Below are 23,777 nucleotides of genomic sequence, written 5' to 3' on the forward strand. Positions count from 1 at the left end.
CCCATTTGCTGGACTGTAGGAGGAAGGGATAGCTGATTAGCACTCATACACCACCGTCCTCACTGGCATGCAGCAGCCATCCTATTGCTGTTGCTGCTTTGCTCCCCCATCCTCTAACTGAGGGAAATACAATTCAAATTATGTACAAGACTGCAGTGGGTCTGACTAGATCACCAGGAGCATCCTGGGGCCTGTTCTAGGTTAGTATAGAGAAAGAACAGTAATTTACACATTGTAAATTTAACCAGTGGAGTTTGTAAATTTTGATGCAATTTATAGCTGGTGTCCAGTGTAGGTAAGAACCTCAAAGGGGCCAGCTCTCAGGGGCAAATGTGTAAGAGGTCCAAGAGATGGCAGGTGGACCATATTAACCTAAGGTAGAAAGGAAGACCTGAAGTCAGCAAAGACTCAGGTACACCTTGTGTGTACACTCATTCCCTCTCACTGGGAGAGAGAGAGAGGAATCAGAGGTGGGCTGAATCCTAAGGGTTGGATGAAAGGGGGCCAAACCTAAATATTGGTTATTTTGCCAATTAACGTCACATTGGACTCAAGTAAATAAAGATGAGGCCTTCCCCAATTATATTTATTCCTTTGTCTGTGTTTCGTTCTCCAGCTGCCATTTGGTGCCAATCAATAAAGAAAATCTAATGTTCGCTTTGTGAAATTACTTCTTTAATTTTAGCATTCTGTTCTTAAATAGTTCTGTTCAATTTTTGCACTGAATCAAGCAATTAAATTATTCAGGAAGATAACGTGCAGAAATTCATCTAAAAATGAAGATGGATTATTACAGCATTAACAATTTTTTCTTGTATACAAAACTAACCTTTTGTGCCAAGCCTAGTGCTAACATAATACATTCTTCTAAATAGTATTTGAGATGTAATTAAACGACTCTCTCTCATTTAAATAAGGCAAATCTCTGTAAATAGACCTAACTTGTTATCTTGTTTTGCAGGAACTGGAATCTTTTCACATTGCGTTGATCATTTCTTGAATGCTGATTGCTTGCTTGTAATCAGCAATGGCTTCTTCACTGAATCCCATTTTACCACGAACATCAGCTCTAAGTTTATACATCAAAGCATCATTAGGTTGAATTGACAATGCTGTAAAAATGAAAAATAAATGTTAAGGCATTTTTAAATTTCAAAAGATTGTTAGGATTATTATTATAAAAAATAGCACATGCTAAAAGCCCATCTGAAAGTTGAGACAAAGTATATTTCAAAACCCACATGCTCTCAATAGGAAATACATATGTCCAATTCCTATTATTTTTATAGCAGGAGCTAAATAGTTTTGTTAAGATATTTATACTTTTACTGTCTCCCTTTGACTCTCCTTTTTCTCCTCTTGATGTTAGATATCATCCTGGCATGTTTATAAATCTGACTCTATCAACTGCTGAAGCATCAGAAGCCATATTCTCCCTCCCAAATCAGGTTCAACACCAAAACAAAAATCAAGCAGTAGGAAATGATTATTAATCTATTCCTCGGGGCCAGCAATGTACATTGTCTCAGAGTCAGATTTCCTATTGTTCAAAGGTATTTAAACAACTAACTGTTGGCAAGTGTTTAATCTACTGTTTAAAGAGTCTAGTTCCCAGTAAACTCCCTATTTTACAGTAATCAATTCCCTAGACAAGATTTCATAATCTACTTTTAATGGAAAAAATTCAGTGAAAATAAGGAATTTTATACATCTTTACCTAAGTCATGTTTTCATATAATTTAGACAAAATTATATTGTAAGCGTGTACCGGTTAACTTCTCAGTAAGACTTGATCATATTTATTGTTGGTGGAAAAATTATTGCACTTGCAATCAACTATTAATTGGTTCAAAGTACCAGGGGCGGCCGCGGGGGGGTGCTCTGCCGGTCGCTGGTCCTGTGGCTCCGGTGGACCTCCCGCAGGCACGCCTGCGGATGCTCCACCGGAGCCGCGGGACCAGCGGACCCTCCGCAGACACGTCTGCGGGAGGTCCACCGGAGCCGTGGGACCAGCGGACCCTCCGCAGGCATGCCTGCGGGAGGTCCACCAGAGCCGCCTGCCGCCCTCCCATGGGACGCCGCCCCAAGCGTGCGCTTGGCGCGCTGGGGTCTGGAGCCGGCCCTGCAAAGTACAGACAGTAGCATAACAATGGTACTCTAGTTTGCATAGGACTGTGATTCAAGGACTTTGCTATCAAAATCCAGTGAAATAACTTTATAACACATTTAGGCTTTTTGAGTTATAATCATTTTGGGGGATTTTTAATTACATCTAGATAAATTCAAAACAAAGCTTTGTTTAAAGACAAAAAGTCAAAATGTTTAATTTTGAAAACAGTGAAAGGAGACATTTAGACTTTTTCAAAAAAGTTTTTTTTCTGGCCAAAATCATTAGTCAAATTCAACTCAAATTCACAAATAGTTTCTGTTGACTCAAAACTGCATTTTTTGGCAAATAAAATTATTTGTCCAAAAAAAATTGCACAGTTCTACTAGTTAATTTTCATTAGAAAAACAATAATAATTTTTAGCTGGCATTTTCATTACAACTCCCTTTTCAATCTCATAGCCACTACTATAGAAGTTAAGAACTTACATAAATCTATTAAATACATAAATGGAAATAGTTGCTAATACTTTCTGAACTGTGAAATAGAGGCAAAATAATTTGTTTTATTATTAAAACTGAAACTATGCCAGGTACTAAACAAAAAGTACCTGTTGAAATATCCTTCTCAGCTAGCTCATATTGCTTTAATGTTCTATAGAGGTTTGCCCTGTTAAAGTACACTGCTGCAGAGAAAGGGCAGAGACAAATTGCCTTCTCAAAATCTTCTTTTGCTTCTTCGATATTTTGTAATAATGTATTTGTAATAGCTCGATTCAGGACTGCAGATTCATTCTGTGGGTCAAGCTGTAATGCCTTGGAATAGTAGGAACTGGCCTGTGAAATATATAAAATGAAGATATTATGCACCATGTAAACTTCTGAAATGCTGTATATATTTTTATATTGTATTAATAATCAAGGCAGCAGAAATCCACAGGATTTCTGCAAGAATGACAAGGTTTTTGCAAGGATCATTGAGAAGAAGAATTCAGCGACTCTTTCGCAACAGAATGATTTACTATTATTTATTAGTAGTACTATGGTAACACCCAGAGGCTTCAATCAGGAGTGGGGTCCCACTTAGGGTTGCTACCTTTCTAATGGCTGGTAACTGGACTCCCCAAGCCCCCTCCCCCTGCTCTGTCTCTTCCCCCAAGGCCCCACCCCTGCTCCACCTCTTCCCTCAAGGCACCACCTACTTCTCCACCTCTTCCCCCAAGTACCCACCCCTGCTCTGCCTTTTCCACCCCAGGTTTAAAAAAAAAAGACATCAGGGTTTGTTAAATGGCACCTGGACACCCAAACTGTCCAGGAGAAAACCAGACGGGTGGCAACCCTATTCCCACTATGTTAGAGGCTGTACAGAGAGTATGAAATGGTCCTTGCCTCCAAAGAGCTTACTAGGAAAATGTGGCAAGGGGAACTTCGGTGTTTGATTACCTCAGGCCCTCCCCAGGGTATTTCTGCAGAAGGGAGTGATTCAGGACTCTGAGGGTATTACAACAGGGAGAAAACCTGGCTTAGTAGTTAAAGCATAGGCCTGTGAGACAGGAGATTTGGGATCTACTCCTCACTCTGTCTCTGAATTACTGTGTAAACTAGGACAATTACTTGACTTCTCTTTGCCTTAGTCTCCAGGCAGGGGCGGCTCCAGGCACCAGCACAGCAAGCGCGTGCCTGGGGCGGCCTGCCGGTCGCTGAGAGGGTGACAGTCAGGCAGCCTTCGGCAGTGTTTCTGCGGGAGGACCGCCGGTCCCACGGTTTCGGTGGTAATTCACCAGCGGGTACGCCAAAGGCGCGGGACCAGCGGACCTCCCACAGAAAGGCTACCGAATCCGTGTAACCAGGGCCGACCTCCTCCAGAAACGCCGCCAAAGGCTGCCTGACTGCCATGCTTGGGGCGGCAAAAAACATAGAGCCGCCCCTGTCTCCAGGGCAAAAATTTCAGAAGCACCTGGCTGATTTAGTAGCCTAAGTCTCATTGAAAGTCAGTGAGATTTAGGTTTCTAAATTACTTAGGAATTTTTGAAGATTTTGGCCCCCATCTACAAAATGTGTGAGTCTTTATTCATAAATATTTGTAAAGCACTTTGAGATCATCAGATAAAACAGACAGTAATAGAACATAGTAGTATTATGTATTACTCATTACTATATATTAATTCATACCCTATCAGAGTACAGCTAAATTATTAAATTACATGTTAAAAGATTCAAGGAAAATCTTACATGTATACACTAATTTGTATCAATGACATTATTCCTTAGTCAAGGAAAAGTGTTCTAAGAATGGTATGAAAATAGAACATAAGACCTACCTGTGAAAATTGCCTGTGATGAAAGTAGATATTTGCTGCATTGAAATAGGCTAAAGCATAGCCAGGGTTGATGGAAATTGCTTGCTGATAATCTTTCATAGCACAGTTTAAGTAACCCATAAACTGGTTAATGACACCCCGATTTGTAAGCAGCTGAGCAGTGGTAGTGAGCTGAAATGTAATAATATATGCACTCTTATCTGAACAAAGTCCACATTTCTACATTAATATAACAAAACTCTTTCTTTAAAGGAAACATATAAAAATAGAAAGCACCTCCTAATCTAAATCTACAATAATTCATACACAGTTCTTCAAATTTATGTGCATTATTCAGTAGCCTAATAATAGCAGGTTTGTATTTATAAATCAACTGAAAACCAACATTTACCTTTAGGGCTGCATTTGTATCTTGAAATGCAGCAAAAGTATCACCCATCTGAAGACAGATCACAGCTCGTCCGTCATAGGCAATATGGCATTTTGGATCAATGTCAATGGCAACTGTAAATTGATTCCAAGCTTTCTGAAACTTTCCAAAGGCCTAAAAAGAGTTTTAACATATGAATATTATTAAACATACCACATACCAATGGCCATATTTTCAAAATTTATAGGCATATGGAAAAATTGCACATGCCCCTAGGTTGCCACATTCAGTTATTTAATTTTGTGCACAAATTGGGAAAAGATGCATGCAAATAGCTAGTTAGATAGCCACACACCCACTGCATTTACATGCTACCTTTGCAGGAACTGCACATGCAATTGCTGTTGTACCTGGGCTTCTGGCCTCAAGTTTTAAATGTCTGCCCTGTATGATAATATAATGAAGTGAAGACTCATTTCTATGCACCTGCCTTCCCACAATAACAGCAGAATGTCTTGGCGTGACCCTCTCTCCCTGGAGATATTAAAATAATAACAATAATAATCATTGGGTTACACACTATCAAAAACTAAATACATTAGACCTAGTGAGAGCCACTCACTAAATACGAGAGAATAAAAATGAGAAACACCATCATAATTGTTCAAAACAGTATATGAAGAAAGCACAGAAATTCTGTTAGACAGCAACAATATCTCACTTTCGTTTACTTGTGAATATGAGCCTATAACCTTAACATTGGGACAGCTATGTTTTATTGTCATGTAGCCAAATTTGAGGTCTTAGCTGCCCATGGACAAGTGATCTGATATTTTATCCCCAGGCTGGAAGTAGGCCCAGCCCCACTGGTTATGGAGGAGTAAGAGATGTGAGACTAAAAGGGGGGTGGAAATATGAATGGGGCAGGATAAGCTGTTGAGTGAGGGGGAATAGAAAGATGTGAGAGAAGTAAATGGCTAGACCCCACTTCTTCAAGTTCTGATGACTGATTCACAGGTTCACTAACATTCTACCTTGGAAGACCTGGATTTGAATTTTGACCAAGTACAAATAAGTTTAGTAATCTTATCTGATTCCTCAAGAAACTGTCACACAATTTGGATCCATTCAGCAGAACCAGCACTCTGTTGTTGAAAGAGACTTCCTTGTATGACTGAAAACAATGTCAGGAAGGCTGCTTTGTAAGACTGATGATAACATACAGTTCTTAGATAGTACTTTATAAAGCACAGTTCAAACATTAATTAATTAGAATTAAAACATATTGGCAGAGCTGTGTGAGGAAATTTGCACATGGCCTACCCCAGTAAGCCTGATGCAGGCTGATAAAATTAGTCCCTCATTTACACAGGCACGAAATTACCGGTAACTCACAACTTTGTTGGAAAGAGAGTTTTTTCAGACAAATGGGTATAACAACAAAGCACAGTAACAATGTTGTAAAATCATGGGAATTAGAGAGGAGAAAAACACACAATATGTAAATTCATACATGACTTTGCTAATGCAGGATTGTTCTTTTGGAGGTATAGCTAAGTGGTTTTCAGATTTCATTATATATAAGCCCTTTTTGAAGGGGCTTAATACATTTGTTAACACTTTGTTTTGGATTGACTTAAAATACAAGATTTTCCTTTACATAGATTCACCAAAAATATCTAAGTCACTTTGTATGTAGCAGCCTGGTGTCTAGTGTTATTGATTACAATACCATACAAGGTATCTAGGCATGATTACCAATACGACTCTATTTTCCTTTGGGCTGACTAAGGAGATCAAGTCTCTTGGTACTCAACAGTAAATCCACCAATCAAGTAAGATGCAGCACAGACACATTTCAAAGGGAATTGCAGCCTATCCCTTTAATTGAAAAGAATAGTTAAAGTGAGTAGGGAAAAAATAGAGAGTAACAAAGGGTTCCATTAAGGATACAAGTTATTTTATCTGGCTGAATAGTGTTTAACTAGTTTGCAGTATTACTATGTATGGAGTATGTACTAAACAATTTTATATATGAAAAATAATGCTCCACTCTTTGTCACAGGATAGTACAGACTATGACTTTGGTGTATTACCTGTAAATTGTATCCTAAGCAAATTCTGGCTTTCACACACTTTGGGTTAAGATGCAGTGCTTTCAGGAAGTCTTTCTGTGCTTGGGTGTTGCCAACTTCATGACCATATTCCATGTATGAATTTCCTCTTGCAACATAGGCATCCAGAGAAAAGGGATCTAGTTTAAGCACTTGGGTAAATGAATTCACAGCTTCTTCATACTGCTCAAGTCTAAAAATAAATATACACTTGATGGTCAGTGTTTTATTTATTTTTTTTAATCGGTGATTTTAATTGCTAATGAAAGGTGCCAGATTTACAGCTCTAGAAACTTAGGTTCTCATTTCATCCACGAAACAGAAAGCACTGGCAGTGCACACTTCCCCAATCTGTCCTGAGAAACTACATTAATCCTGGTTTTCAGGGACAATGGTTAAAAAAAATATGACTATGATTAATTCTCCATGCACAGTCCTTTTCTTAATTATTACAGAGGCCAATGCTGTTAGTCTGTGAACTTGTAAACACTTAGGGTGAAATCCTGTCCCCAATAAAGTCAATGGCAAAACTCCTGCTGACTTCAGTGGAACCAGGATTACACTCAGCAGATTCCAATGTGGCTTGGTTTGTTCAGGTTCAGATTTCCAGCTGAACCACTCACACAGCCCAGTTTCAATACCAAACACACTTTGTGCCAGTCTGTTCAGACTCAGCTGTTTCAACCAAGTGTAGTTTACTTCTACCATAAACCTTCTTCTTCCTGTTTCCTCTTACTCCCTTCACTCCTCCAAGACTCTCTCTCACCAATTTCTTTAATCTTTCTCCCAATCTCATCTCTGCCCCTTCTTCTTCATGTTAGCCTGTAAAATTTGGAACTGACTCCCTCTTTTTAGTCCTGATCCAATGCCCATTAAGACTCCCACTTATTCTGTTCCTCAGACTACCTTTTCTCCTTCAAATACACTTTATGCAAAGACTTTCAGCTATAACATCTGCACCATCTCAACAAATACAATTTCCCAGGGCACTAAAAATGTCTGAACTATTTGATCTATTTCTAAACTATACTGTAAACTCTTTGGGGTAAGTGCTGTGTCTTCTTATATGACTGCACAGCTCTGGGTGAGCACAAAGCTCTCAAATAATAAAAAGAGAGGAAGGATAGTATTGCATTTAAGGCACTGGGACTCAAGAATTGGGTTCAGTTCCTGGCTGTGCCACACATTTTTGTGCAACTGTCCTAGGCAGAGATCCATCAAAATGCTTGTTATGAACATATACATCCAAAAGCGCTGAATCTTCAGCATTCAAGAGTAAAACTCTTCAAGCATGCTTTCCTATTTATTTAAGAATGGTAATGTATATGATTGAAACATTTGATTTATTGTGCTTATAGAGGAGGACCTTTACTCGGTGCACAGAGCCACATATATAGACGCTTGGAGATTTTTCATTTTCTATGATTTGTCAAAGTAACTTTATAATCACGTGTATAACAAGCCTATTGCTTTGCCAAATCTGGCACCAGTCACACCATAAGCAACATGGGAGGGGAGCATGGGGGGGTCAAGTGCCACCCCAGATTTCTGCTTGGCCTGCCAAGGGGGAGGCAGAGGGGCTCTCTTCTCCAGATGCACCTATCCCTCAGTACACTTGTCCTCTGTCCCCGGCAACTGGGCCTGGGCGGAGAGTGGAAGGGGTGGGGCCAGTCCAGATCACTGCTCTGCACCGTGTGGCAGAAAGAGCCTGGCTGGGGCGGTGGCCCTGCTCCCCGCCTGGGCCCAGCTGCTAGGGACAGGGGAAAGGCAAGTCAGAAACATGCTGGGGGTGAGGAGGCACCGGCTCACTCAGCCCCTGCCTGGGCAGGGAGCAGAGACGGTGGGGTGGGCTGCCGCCCCAGCCAGGCTCTTGCTCAGGAAGCCACCACATTGCACAGAGTCAGCAACCCACAGTAGCCAGCTTCAGCTGTGTGAGAAGTGGCTCCATCCTGTTCTCCAGGCCTGGCTGCCAGAGAGAGCGGCCAAATGTGCCGGGGTGTGTGGAGGCGGGGAGAGGAGTAGTGAGAGAAGGACAGAGCTCCTCCATTCCCTGCCCCCTGCAGGAAACTCTGGCAGAGCAGGTAGAGTGCAGCGGCCCCAGGCTGGGCACAGGGCAGGGGGGTCGCTGGGCAGAGGAGACACATGGGGCAGTCATGTGTCCTCCCCTTTAGATTGTAACCCCCCCCCAGTACTATCAAGAGGCACGAGTTGTCTATGAATTACATATGCTGCCTAAGGGATGTTGTCTCTTAGCAACCACAAGAAAATGACCAGAAACCACTACCGCCTAGTTCGAAGTCATTATTCCCAAAGTTCCAAGAACAAAAAATGTAAAGGGGAAATAAATGTGAACCAAACAGGAAAACTTTTCATTTTATGATTACAAAAGACGTTTCAATGATTATACTGTCCTCACCCTTAACTCTTGTCCACTGTATGGAATATTTCCTTAAAATTCATTCTGCAGTGTTGGCACTTGAGTTTTAGCTCCACTGGTGCCATCAATAGTGGGAGCATTGGTATAGACAAAGCTCTGGTATCAGCTAATATTTCAAAGCCTTGTGTTGCACAGACCTGCGCTGGGCAGGATTAGACAACACAATACTTAAAACATTGGTAGCCACCTGGAGCCCGGGCTACATTAGGCCTCCCCTTGGTGCTAATCCAGAGCTAAAACAGTATAAGCAACCATGGAAAATTTGGAGCCAAAAAAGCGAAGTGTAGACACCCCTTGAGGCAATACAAATATATTAATATTAGTAACTTTAAAGCAACCTTTTGGAGCTGTTGCTCAAAACCAACACTTGATGTCTTATGTGTTTCTTATTAGTATAGATGATGTGATGGGTTTGGAGCTTCCCTGTGATAATTTATAAATACTGTATGTTGGCCTGGTTATTGGGTGTTTTGCAGTCATAGAGTTTAAGGCCAGAAGGGACCACCAGATCATCTAGTCTGACCTCCTGTATAACACAGGCCACCGACACCACCCACACACTAAATCCAGCAAACAAAATTAAACTACAGTATTACAGTCTACAGGAGACTAGACTATTATGTGCCAAAGGCAGAGAACAGGAGGGATTGATATGCACCAATGCCATAGGCCCCAGCAATGGCATGGAAATGATTACGTGAGATACACCCACATAATATGGCAAGTGAGCCGCACTTAAATGGGGCAGAAGAAGATGAAACCCCACCTAGGTCACTGACCTGACCTGGAGGAACATTCCTTCCCAACTCCATATATGGTGATCAATTAGACTGGAGCATGTGAGCAAGAACTAGCTAGCCAAGCACCTGAGAGAACGAGAATGCTTGGTGCCACCTCAGAGCCCTGACCCACCCAGTCCAGCATCCATCTCCAGCGGTGGCCATCCCTGATGCTTCAAAAAAAGGAGATAAAAGAGAAAAGAATACATTGGGTTGGGGAGTAAGAGGGAGAGTCCCTTCCTAACCCCACAGGTGGCTGGCTGAAAACCTGAAGCATGAGCTTTTGGGAACATAATACATAAACTGGAAGTGAGCCCCAGGGCTACTGGGCACTGCCTCCTACTATCGCAAGCAACCCTATCATAAAATCACTCTCTCTTCAGACTAATTAAGTTGCTCCCCCCCACAACTCTTACTGGGAGGTTGTTTAAGAATCTCACTCCACTGATGAGTTTCAAAGTAGCAGCCATGTTAGTCTGTATCCGCAAAAAGAACAGGAGTACTTGTGGCACCTTAGAGACTAACAAATTTATTTGAGCATAAGCTTTCATGGGCTATAGCCCACTTCTTCAGATGCATAGAATGGAACACTGATGGTTATAAATCTTCTAATTTCCAGTCTGAATTTGTTCATGGCCAATTTATACCCATTTGTCTCGTGGCAACATTGTCTTTTGTCATAAATAGCTCCTGGTATTCTCCCACCCTGGTATTCCTTCCCCTCCCCACCCCCACCCCAGCTGTTGTATATATAGAGATAAATCATATCCCCTCTCAGATTCTTTTTGCTAAACTACACAAGGAAGCTCTTCCAATCTCCACTCGTAAGATAGGTCTTCCATTCCCCTGATCATTCCAGTAGCTCGTCTCTGCACCTGTTCCATTTTGAATTCATCTTTCCTGAACATGGGTTTTCTGTACGACTATATTGTTTTAATGCAACAGGAGTCTGGAAAAATATGCAGGAAAGAAAAGAATGGCTCAAGATGCCACCTCTTGGCAAACATACATGAGTTGTTAAGGGGCAATGACAAAACTATTAGTGCTTTGAAGATTCTGCCTCTGTCTTCAGCAAACCTACAAAGCTGGTTTTGATCACGGCAGGAAAAGGCAGGCAAACAAAGAAGAACAAAAGAACAATAGCAGGAATAAAAAGAGTCACTCTCTCAAGAAAGAGGCACTAGTTATTCAGGGAAGAAGAAGGGTGGGGGGAAAACCAGACCTATTCAAAAGATCCCACTGAAAAAGATAGGCCTGCCTAGGTTACCAATAGGGATGGTAAGTCTTTAGATAAGATGGACATGTGTGTAGCGTGTTTGTTGTTTTTTTTTAAAAAATCTTTAAAAGCTTTGTTGCCACTGCACAAAAAACAATAAGGTTGTTTGGTCACAGATTCCAGAAGGGAAGAACTGCATAAGACTGAACTGTGTCAGACCTTCTGGTTAAGCACCGTAAACAAACAGGATACTGTAGCCCAGGGTCTGGGCTAAGAGTGGGAGAACTGCTGAATTCCACCCCAAGACAGGTAAAGGCAGGAGGCCTGACAGCTGAGGAGGTGCACTGATAGAGACCAGAAAAGAAACAGAGGTGCAGCTAGCCCTTTAACAGTGACAGATGAATACAAAACATATTTACCCTATCTGCAAATGGCAAAAATGTGTACTCAGATGGTGACATAAATAAATGTATTTTAAAGGGATCAAGTCTGCAAATAATCTGTGCATGGAACTCTAATTTATGTCAAAAGTTCTTTTATGTTTGGAGATCAAGATTGTGCCAAAGCGTGTAGTCAATTTACCAAGGAGACACTGAAAGATATATTAGATGTCCATGTTCTACCTGAAGCACAGACTGAATTCTTTACTACACAGAAACAGCTCTAACAGATATGGCTAAAATGCAACTACAAGGATTCAGGACAAAGATTTTGTTATAAATCTAAATAATTTTTTAAAAGTAAAAAACTATATTAAAACCATAATGCCAATCTCTGAGATGGCCCTTTTTGCACTCATGGAAGCTCAAGGGAGGGGGACTCCCTGATTCTGGAGTTATAGGATCAGCACAACAGCTTCTAATTTGCATTAGCTGATAATGGGCCCTGAGAAGCTCTTTTAGAAGTTGAGGATCTCTTAGTCATAGGGACACCCCAGTCATACCCACTGCACCTGGGCACCCCAGAAAACACAGCGCCACTGTGTCAGGTCTATGCCCTCTCACGACTCCCCTGACAAAGGAGAATTAGGGAGCCAGAGCAGCACAAATCAGCCATAGCCGGGCAAGACTCATGATGACAGATCTTAAATATGCCCACCCAAAGACTGCCTAAGCAGCATTTATATAATACAGTGATAGGTGCTAGAGAAGACCGTAGAATACAATAGATAAGAGTAAATTAATACATAGTTCATCAACCAACATCACACTATAACCTACCTTCCTTTCCACATTAAAAAGTAGAGACTTACCATTCTTACTGAGTATTAGAGGGGTAGCCATGTTAGTCTGGATCTGTAAAAGCAGCAAAGAGTCCTGTGGCACCTTCTAGACTAACAGACATATTGGAGCATGAGCTTTCGTGGGTGAATACCCACTTCGTCGGATGCTTGACATGCATCCGACGAAGTGAGTATTCACCCACGAAAGCTCATGCTCCAATACGTCTGTTAGTCTAGAAGGTGCCACAGGACTCTTTGCTGCTTTTATATTCTTACTGATTATCACTGTGATAAAATAGAATAACTTAAGTGTACACTCTAATGCCTCTAAATTATATACTTTTAAAATGATTAATAGGTTTACTTCAAGCTTTCAGAATATATCTCTGCTAGCTGAGACTAAACATGAAAAATTTCAAGTTAAAAAGTCAGAGGTGGTTTTGTAAAAAGGAAGAGGCATAGGCTTAAAATGGAAATTGTGTCCCTACTAAAATTATGGAGACATTAACATGGTGCCATAATTACAGGCAGTACTGGCTCTGTTCTACCTCCTCACACCTTTCATTCTATTTCATCTCTCTTGATTCTCTTCTTAGCTTCACTTTTTCAGTCATGCCTTTTTTTTTCTCTGCTGCTATAAACATCTTATTGTTAGATAATGGATGATCCCATGTGAGACTGAAACATCAATGGCAAATCTGACAAACACCTACCAAGGCCAGGTCCAGGCACCAGCCCAGCAAGCAGGTGCTTGGGGCGGCCAACGGAAAGGGGTGGAAGGTCCGGCTCTTCGGTGGCAAGTCGGTGGTGGGTCCCTCAGTCCCTGCCGCCAAATTGCCGCTGAAGAATGAAACGGCAGCGGTAGAGCTGCCACCGAAGTGCCGCCGATAGCGGCAAAAACGCTGGAGCCGGCACTGACATCTACTCATCTCTCTTTTTTCTTTCCCTTCTTCCTTTTCTCTTATCCAGTCCTCACTCAGACTGTTATTAAAAGATACATTGGAACATCATCCACCTCCCCCTCTATTTCTCTTCTCCTACCCTATGCCATACCGAACCACATATCATACCTGTGGTAGCAGATTCCAATAGCTTGATAGATCTCACTATTTCTTGGATTACACAATGAAGCCTCCTGGAAGTCCTGAAAAAAAATACTAATTATATATGTTTGTATTGTTTTGTTTTGCTTCAATAACGTGGCCTTAGCAAATCAATTTTTTATCAACAAGGAGATGAAACCTAAACAAGAACACGGTATTTTTTCAGTAGAATTGGAGAGTTAATGCACTAACTGTTTTCCATTCCATAATTAATGCTCAGGGTCTTCGGGGAACGTAGCCTTTCTAGTCAGACAATATGTTTCATATCTGGGTATTTCCTACAGAGCTGGATGCAATATTACTTCCAGTATTTTTATAGAAACACCTACACAATCTCATTAAAAAATTCAGTAATAAAAACATAACCTTTTTTCATTCCCTTCTGCTACTATATTTATAAACAAGTAAACTGAAGTAGTTTAAAAATAAATGATAGGATTAAACGGAGTGATTCTTTGGTTAGAGTATCCTGTTCATAATCTTCCAGCTAAAGATGTGTCAATATTTTCATTATAAATCACTAGTCTAGAGATTTCTAACTCTTCTTTTAACCAAAATTTGGAATACCTTGTCTGTGTGGTTTTGATATATGAGATTTAAAAGGAAAACGTTGTTTCGATGTTTCTGATATGGGGAAAACATCTTTTAACTTTATAATAAGGAAGTAGTTTAAGTCCTTGCAAGGGAAAGTAGGCTTTATACAGTCTACAGCACCTCCCATCAACATATAGACAGAAACAGTTTAGCTTTGCAACAGCACTTGTACTGATGCACTCAATGGAAAAATAGTTTAGAGGGTATTTTCTAGCTCTTCAAATTGAAAAAATAAATATCTCACTCTCTATAGAGACTTAGTGTTCAAAAGACTATCACATTGGCCTGACACTGTAATGAGATGTATACATATGTACAGAAATGTCCTACAGTAACTCCTCACTTAACATTGTAGTTATGTTCTTGAAAAATGTGACTTTAAGTGAAACAATGTTAAGTGAATCCAATTTCCCCATAAGAATTAATGTAAATGAGGGGGTTAGGTTCCAGGGAATTTTTTTTCACCAGACAAAAGACTATATTTTATATATATATATATATATATATATATATATATATATATATATATATATATATATATATATATATATACACACACACACACACACACACACACACACACAGAGTATAAGTTTTAAACAAACAATTTAATACTGGTACACAGTGATCATGATTGTGAAGCTTGGTTGAAGTGGAGGAGTCACAGGATGGGATATTTTCCAGGGAATGCCTTACTGCTAAATGAGGAACTAGCAATTGGCTGAGCCCTCAAGGGTTAACTCTCACAGTCTACAAGGCAGCAGGAATGGAGGGAGGAGAGAGAGCATCACAGACAGAGACAGAGACATACACTGTGTGTATGAGAGAGAGATGCGCATTTCCCCTTAAAGTACACTGCCTTGTTAATTAGATCAGCTTGCTGAGGCCGCAGCTGCTGCTGCCAGCAAGCTCCCTCTGTCCTGAGCCCTGTTGTGTGTCCCCCCTGCTCTATGGAAAATGGGGTAAGCGGGAGGCAGGAGCAGGGGGGAGGGGGACACCCTGACATTATCCTCCCTCTTCTTCCTCTCCCCCCTACACAGGAAGCAGGAGTCTTGGGGAGCAGCTCCAAGGCACAGGGCAGGAGCAGCACATGGCAGTTGGGGGAGAGACCAGGACCAGCTCCAGGCACCAGCTGAGCAAGCTCATGCTTGGGGTGGCAGATTCTACGGGGCAGCATTCCTCCCAATCCTAGGGCGGCACAGAGGAGGGGAGCACCCTGCTGAAAGCTGGCTGCGTGCACCGTCTGCCCCAGCCAGTGCCAGGTCTGCAGCAAGCCCTTCCCTCCCCACTGACCGGAGCGGCGCGGAGCCTGCCCAGCAGGCGGCATGGCGGTTGGGGCCGTGTGGCGAGCGCCCCGCTGAAGCCCTGGCTGCCCTCATTCTCTCTCTACCCCTCGCTCCCTCCCTCTCCCCTCCACTAGCCAGGGCACGTCTGCAGCACAGGGAGTCCCCCTGCATCCTGGCTCCGGCCGCCCCGCAGGTTTTTTGTTTTTTTCCTGCTTTGCCACTCTGGCCGTGCCGCAGGGGTTTTTATTTATTTTATTTTTTTACCCTGCTTTGCTGCTCTGGCCTCGCCGCGCTGCATTTTTATTTTATTTTATTTTATTTTTTTTGCTTGGGGCCGCAAAAAAGCCAGAGCCGGCCCTGGAAGGGACAGCTGCAATTTTGCTAGCCTGTTGGGCAGCTGCTGCACAGGGAACTTAGGGGAGCGGGGAGCTGATAGGGGGGCTGCCGGTCCACCCTGGTTCCAAGCCCCCACCAACTAGCTGCAACGGGCTGCTCTTCCTGCAAGCAGCGGACAAAGCAGGCAGCTGCCAAACAACATTAGAAGGGAGCTTTGCACAACTTTAAATGAGCATGTTCCCTAATTGAACAGCAACATAACAACGAAACAACGTTAACCAGGACGATTTTAAGTGAGGAGTTACTGTACTATGTTAGTACAAACCTCTTTTGTAGTGACAATTTTTTTTACTTGTGTAACTAAAATATTGTAAAATAAAGGCCCATTCCTTACAGGGCTGGACATTCTGTCCCAACCTACCAAAGCACTTAAACGTGTTTAGCTGTAAGCACACAAATAGTTCTAATGAAGTCAATGGCACTGCTCACATTACTAATTTTGCGCACATGCTTAACTGATTGCTGGATCACGACACTTACCTTCACAGATCCAGTAACCACTCCAAACACACCAAGAGACCTGTTATCTACAGCCAGGCACTCACATACCACAGATTGTGCTCCAAGAAGAGAGTCTAGGATACACACCTTAACACATTTAAAACTGCCTTCACCAAACAAGGACACTCCACCAGAGAAGTAGATTTCATCATGGAACAGGGCACCCAAATACCCCAAGACAACATGCCTCAAGACAGGGAAAAAAAACCTCCAACCACACACCCCTAGTTGTCACCTACCAGCCCACGCTGGAAGCCATACAAGGTATCATTAAGCAATTACAATCCATACTCTATGGGGACCACATCCTAAAATAAATCTTTCCTGAACCTCCCCTCTCCTGGCCTTCAAACCACTCCCTTACCTTGCCAAATCCATCAAAAGAAGCAAGCTCCCCACAGACCAAGACACATCAACACAAAGCGACATCAAACCCTGCCACAACACATGCAAAACCTACAGACATATCTTCACTGCTACTATGATCAACAAACCCCACAACACACCTTTCAAGATGCCTGGGCCTACACATGCCTATCACAACCTGTGGTGTACCTCATCCAGTTCACTAAATGCCACAACAACAACAACTATTTGGGTGAAACCAATCACTATGCCATTGAATGAACTTACATAGAAAAATGATAAAAAGACCATAACTCTTGTGGGCAAACACTTTTCACAAAAACATTACTCCATATCTGATCTAGCAGTCCTCATCCTCAAAAGAAACCTGCATAATACCTTCAAAAGATAGGCCTGGGAGCCTAAATTCATAACTTTGCTAGACACTAAAAATCATGGTCTTAATAAAGACACTGGATTTATGGCTTATTACAATAATCTGTAACCTATTAACTTCTCCTCCCCCTTTTTTGTCCTATGACTGCAGAGGTTTTAACAGGCCACTTGACCTTGATTGGTCTCTTACAATATGTGTTAACTACTTATGATAAGCAATCTGTTCCACAGTGTGTGTGTAGTTATAACACACTGAGTACCTTTCCCAAACCTGAAGAAAAGATTTGTGTAGCTCAAAAGCTTCTCTTTCACTTTCACCAACAGAAGTTGCTCCAACAAAAAGTATTACCTCATCCACCTTGTTTCTCTTGCTAGATCACGGCAGAAAACATCTTCCAGGACTGAGACCTAAAAGATTACCTCCTGACACAACAGCCACAGTACATGTGGGTGCAGGGCCGGTGCAACCCATTAGGCGACCTAGGCAGTCGCCTAGGGCACTAACATTTGGGGTGTGGCATTTCAGGGGCGGGACCTTCCGCCGCCTAGGGCGGCAAAAAAGCTGGTGGCGCTCCTGTGTGGGTGCTCTGAAAGCTCCCTCCAGCAGCACACTAACAAAACTGATTTGTACACCAGATTCTCTAAATTACATGTAGGAAGAATATAATCTTGTGAAAATATTTAGCTACATGGGATGCATTAGGATTTTGAGTCTCTAACGTTCAACTCTCATTTTGTAAATCAGTCTTTCCAAAATTCATTCAGGAGTTAACACTTTTTCCTGATCATGTTGGTTCTACCCCATTACTATGAGTCCCTATTCTCCTATCGGGAGCTACTTCACATCAAAATATGTACCATTTGAGTCCCTCCATTGAGCTTCTCTGATTAATTACATTTTGAAGCATAAGACAGATACCTATGCAGTAATTGTTCTGTTTCAGCTATTTCTATGCAAGGTCTACCAAGCGTGAAGGGCTTTTTCCATGCATTTCTAGTGGGACATTTCTGGGTCATCACAAAGGTACTCGTCTTCATTCTTGCATCTACGTAGGATATCTATCTTTGAAACAAATAAACTACCCAATTTTGCAGCATGCCCATGCTGAAATCATTCCTGTCACATTTTTCACAGCCCTGAGCAATGTAGTTAAGCCAACCGAATTTTGTAGTGTAGATGTGCCCTTAGAAATACTGCTAATTTGCACATTATTCTTCATGTCAGCTATATGGGTCATAAAATAAACATGAAATGTGAAATTTTGTATGTAAAAGAGAATCTTATACCTCTAATGCATTAGAGTAGTCTTCCAGTTCCACATAGAGTAGTGCACGGTTAATTAACACTGTCAAGACAATTTCCTTACTCGATTCAAGAAGAAGAAGAATTCCATAGTCTGTCAAAGCCTAAAAAAAATTACAAATATTTAATTTTACTGAGAAGCATACTATGATACTTAACTTTACAATCTAAAGTTCCAATCCTGCAAACACTTATGTCTTATTTTAAGTACCTGAGTAGTCCTACTGATTTCAGTGTGACTACTCAGAGGCTAAAAGTTAAGCACATACTGTACTTAAATGTTTGCAGGACTAGGGACTAAATGATAAAGAGGAACACAATACAGCAGTTATTTTCTTCTCACAGTGTTGCCTATTCCTCTCTGTACTTCACTCTTTACTTAGATATACCCCTGTCTGCAGAACACAATAGCAAAGAGACTAAGTCTGCATTGAGGCTACAAAAGTTTTATGTTTAGAAATAAAACTGCTATTCTTTCTGTATCTAATTTGGTCTTTCCCATATTCGTGTTTAAATTTTATTTTAATTTTTTAACTTCATTTTAGATGCATCAAGCATTTTTAATATAAAGTTAAGAAACTTCTGAAAATTAAATTAATTTAAGACTACTGGAAAGTCTTATTAGTCTAGTTTTATTAACTAAATCTCAGTCGAGAACACAATGGCATGAATAAGTGGAATGGAAATGCAGGTATCAATTCACAAACTTATCAAAGTTGGACAGTACCTCACCAACTCTAAATCAGAAAATAAAGTAGATGCCTTAAGTCAAGTGATAACTAGTGTGGGATAATTAGGACAGTTTAGGCCTTCATATCATGAAAGGCTTCCTGATAGTATTAGGCTGTACAATAGACACCCAGGGGAAATCCTACTGCTAGTGATATTTAAAACTAGACTAAGCAAACATTGGATTCATCTAAAAGGTTTTTTCCATCCCTAACTCCTGTGAGTCTACATGAGTTGATGGGTCAGCTCCACTCTCACCACTATTTCTGCCACTTCCTGATGCCTATTGGGATGGGCTTCAAGGACTGGAATGGTGATTCAACAAGAAAAATTGTGTAGTCACTTGGGGGTGAGGGATGGGGACTGAGGTGTCTCTGGGTAGCAAAGAGAATTGGGGGCAGAAGGCTAGACTGAAGATCTGTAGGCTGGAACAGGTATTTGGGAAGCCTTAAAAGGCAAATAAGTATAGCAGGGAGCTCAAGGTAGTAATGTTTTAGCACCTTTAGAAGCTATATAGGGGTAACACAGTTCCCTCTGGAGCAAAAAGATCTGCAGGGAGGAAGTAATCAATCAAAAGGCTCCGTGGGGCTGTTGACACCCAAGTCCCACCTCTATGGTGATGAAGTTCCAACCTCACCTCTGTGGACATGCCATCTGTCTTTTTCCCAAATGAAGTGGGTTTTGTGGAGCTTCTGTCCCAATCCTGCTCCTCTGAGCAGTGGATAAGGACAGGGCCACAGGGGACCAGGACCAGATCAATCCCACAAGATAGAGATGGACTCAGATTTTTACAGTACCCATTACTGCCTTAATCTTGCCCTGTTCTGCTTCTATGCTCCCCTTCTTTCCTTCCCCTTCTGAACTCCCCTGCAAGATTTTGGTGGGTGGGTGGATGGGCATGTGTGTGTGATACGCATATCACAGCAGAAATGCATGAATCTGAACAACACTACATCCTGAAATAAGCACTGCAAATGTTAGTGATATAAAGGCCAGATTTTCAACCTGGCCTTCACTGAGTAAATTTATTGTCATGTATACATCCAAGTGTACTCACAAAACAGGTACTTAGATCTTCGACTGACAGCAATGCAGTTGTAAAGGATTGTTGATGCAAAAAGGAAAGCTTGCTACTAATGTTCAGAAACAGTTTATTAGCATTTCTGAATAACTACATAATCAAGTGTTCTTGAATAAAAGGATATAATACCTTTCTAAAGTCCTTTATTTGGTGATAACAGATTGCTCTGTTGTAATATGCCAAAACGCAGATTTTGTCCAAGTCAATAGTTTTGGTTAAGTCTTCAACGGCATTTTTGTATGTCTGCACATAAAAAACATTGCATATAAAAACACTGTATAATTCACAGCATCATATGATCTGTCCTAAAGAACACAATCGTGTAAAATGTGACCACACAGTTTTACATTTCTTGTCTCTTCATCAGTACTGGAAGGCACTCTCTCATATCAGTTTGTCAATATGGGTCAATTATTGCAGTCTTCCCTTAGGTAGGATTTCTACTGATTTCTATAGGATTTTGAATGGACCAAGACTGCACAACTGAGCCTTATTACTTTATGTTTTTGTCATTGACTAAGTAATACAACTATGACAATCATTAATGTTATCTAGCTATATTATTCTTTACCCTCTCTTTGACTCTTTCATGATCACTTTATATCATCTCCTAACATGGAGGGTAGTTTATTATGGAGGTGCAGTTGCTGCTGTGGCCAAATTCACTTATGGGAGCTTCCTCCATGGGTCCTGGAGAGGTAAAATTGAGATAAATCTAGCTAGCTTAACCAACCCAACCCACTGCACCCTTTCCAGAACCACAGCACCCCCCACAAAGTGGCTTCCAAGGCGCTGGGGAAACTGGAAGTATGCTATATTGGTGGAATTCCCCACAAGCCTGGGTAGAATTGGTCCCCCGGCTTTTAGCTCTTTCTACAGGTGAATAACAAAAATAGTTCATGTACTTCATCCAAAAGATAAAATACGTCTCTACCTTATTGTGATATTTCAAAGTTCCTCTGTAGAGATAGGCTCTCACACTGTTAGGATGAATTTTGATAGCCTCGTTACAATTCAGAATTGCCTTGGAGTATCTTCCCTTGCTACCATAGTAAGCAGCACGACTTAAATATGCCTTTATAGATGAAGACAGAAACATGTTGCAGTACAAATACTAAAATATTTTTGATAATATCTTGGACAACCACTGAGCAAAGGTAAGAAATGACTTTTTTCATAAAGAACTTAAAACTTCTAAGTATAGTGGTAAGAAAACCAAGCAAATTAAATGAACACTGGGTACCTTGGTTATAATCATGGAAAACAACATGAATATTGAAATGAGAAATAACTTAAATTCCATTAGACATAACAAAAATCAAATGCAGAAAAATGATCTTTGGAATACAAAAAGAAAAAAACAAAAACAAAAGGAAGGACACAAATAAAACAGACTTTAACAAAACAATACTAATGATGTCCAAGTCATCCCTTAAAGGGAAACTACTAAGCTGTTTAAGAACAAAAATTACCATTTAGAAATTGTTATTGTGACTCAGGCAGACCAAGCACCAGCTCACGCCAAGGTCCCCATGTCTCAAATGAACACTGACAGATAAACAGCTGGAATCTCTCTGGCTCACTCGTGGGTTAATATTAATATGATAAATATTAGAATTATAAGAAAGTGCTTAGTGTTTGGACTCTGTCCAATGCTTATGAGTTGCTGCATGCATTGATCTTCCTTGTAATATCTGTATTCCATATTGTAATGTAGTATTTGAATGGGTGTAGTGGGAGCCTCTATGACTGAATGAATCATCATACAGCAGAGGGACATTAATTAGTGTGAAGAGCTGCTCTTCTATAGAAATCATTATGCCCCTCCCAGAAGAGGAGCCCTATCGATACCAGACAGGCTAGGATTGGCTCTTACAACTGGACACTCCCTATATCTGGACTGAGGAATTGTCAACAAAAGGACTAAAGATTTATTGTTGTTCTGTTCTCCTCCCTGTGAAGATGAGTCATGCAAGTGAAGTCCTCCCACCAGCTGAGTTTTGCAACTGAGAGCATATGGCAGGACAGGGATCAAAACCACAAACAAAAGGAACTAAGGATCTCTATGTTGCTGGGGCTCTGAGTGACAATGAGGTTTCTAGGCATACAGATCATCAGCCGTTAGCATGGATTAACCCTAAAGGACAAAAAGAGCATGCTGATTAGAAGAGCCTCTATTACCTTTTAAAACCTACGACTGGAATTCATATGTGTGTCTATATTTGCTTGCTTTAATCTTGTAAATAACACTCTAGTTACCTTTTTCCTATTTAATAAATCTACATATAATTTATTATAGGATTGGTTACAAGCTTTGTCCTTTGTGTGAGATCCAAGGCACAAATGATCTGGGGTAAATGACTGGTTCTTTGGGACTAGACGTAACCTCAATATTGCTGTAATTCTTGATCTTAAGGGCCATATATAACAGAGATATGCTCAGCTGAGTGACAAGAGAGACCAGAGGACCCAAGGAGACTGTCTGTGACTTTGTTTAAGGCTGTTAATATGCCTGAGGAGTTTGCAGTTGGTGCAATTGGTTGGTGAAATCTAAGTTTAGAATTAATGACCAATTTGGGGTTTGTGTCCTGGTTCTTTCATAGTTTGCCCTGAGATTGGTACTCATGTTCTTGCACCTCCATTGGGAGCAACACAGTTATAACCTGATGGAAAATGTGCTCCAGATTTTTTAATATCCATCTCCCTATTGCAACACAACAAAAAACAATGTGTAAACTCCCTCTGCTACTTTGCTTCAAATAGTTAACTAATACATACTGAGAGCACTATGTATTCTTATGGAAATTATGCTACTGGTGTATAGACAGAGAGTAAACAAAATCCTTAAATCTTAATTATTTCTCCATTAGAAGCACAGCAGAAAAATAAATAAGAGTGATTAACACATGAAGAACTTCATAAGAATGGCCATACTGGCTGAGATCAATGGTCCATCTTGCCCAGTAGCCTGTCTTCCAACAGTGGCCAATGCCAGGTGCTTCAGAGGGAATGAACAGAACAGGTAATCATCAAGTGATCCATTCCCTGTCATCCATTCCCAGCTTCTGGCAAACAGAGGCTAAGGACACTTCAGAACATGGTTTTGTATCCCTTCCCATCTTGGCTAGTAGCCATTGATGGATCTATTCTCCATGAATTTTTCTAGTTCTTTTTGAACCCTGTTATAGTCTTGGGCTTCACAACATCCTCTGGCAAAGAGTTCCACAAATTGACTGTGTGTTGTGTGAAGAAATACTTCATTTTGTTTGTTTTAAACCTGCTGCCTATTCATTTCATTTGGTGACCCCTAGTTCTTGTGTTATGAGGAGAAAATAACACTTCCTTCCTTATTTTCTGCACACCAGTCATGATTGTATAGACCTCTATCATATCCCCCCTTAGTCATCTCTTTTCCAAGCTGAAAAGAGCCAGTCTTCAAATTCTTTTTTGGCCTTTCTAATTATATTTTTACACTTC

The 23,777-nt window shown here is 41.0% G+C and overlaps 1 protein-coding gene across 3 annotated transcripts in view; it reads right to left on the reverse strand.

Moving 5' to 3' along the window:
- Nucleotides 1-653: 653 nt before the first annotated feature.
- The window catches only part of TTC6 (tetratricopeptide repeat domain 6), a 154,218-nt gene continuing 131,094 nt past the window's right edge, over nt 654-23,777 (reverse strand). For 2 of the 3 annotated variants that reach the window (XM_045015740.1, XM_045015739.1), the window contains exons 24-32: nt 21,235-21,375; nt 20,430-20,543; nt 18,475-18,594; nt 13,637-13,710; nt 6,895-7,105; nt 4,820-4,972; nt 4,429-4,599; nt 2,719-2,944; nt 654-1,112 (exon numbers count right to left, since the gene is read on the reverse strand). In XM_045015740.1, the coding sequence (XP_044871675.1) occupies nt 976-1,112; nt 2,719-2,944; nt 4,429-4,599; nt 4,820-4,972; nt 6,895-7,105; nt 13,637-13,710; nt 18,475-18,594; nt 20,430-20,543; nt 21,235-21,375 (1,347 nt within the window). In that variant the 3' untranslated portion in view covers nt 654-975. Of the gene's footprint in view, nt 1,113-2,718; nt 2,945-4,428; nt 4,600-4,819; nt 4,973-5,208; nt 5,333-6,894; nt 7,106-13,636; nt 13,711-18,474; nt 18,595-20,429; nt 20,544-21,234; nt 21,376-23,777 lie in introns of those variants that run through there. The other variant, XR_006579141.1, reaches the window with a different exon arrangement.

This window comes from Mauremys mutica, chromosome 4 (genome assembly GCF_020497125.1).
Source record: "Mauremys mutica isolate MM-2020 ecotype Southern chromosome 4, ASM2049712v1, whole genome shotgun sequence".
Lineage (NCBI taxonomy): Eukaryota > Metazoa > Chordata > Testudines > Geoemydidae > Mauremys > Mauremys mutica.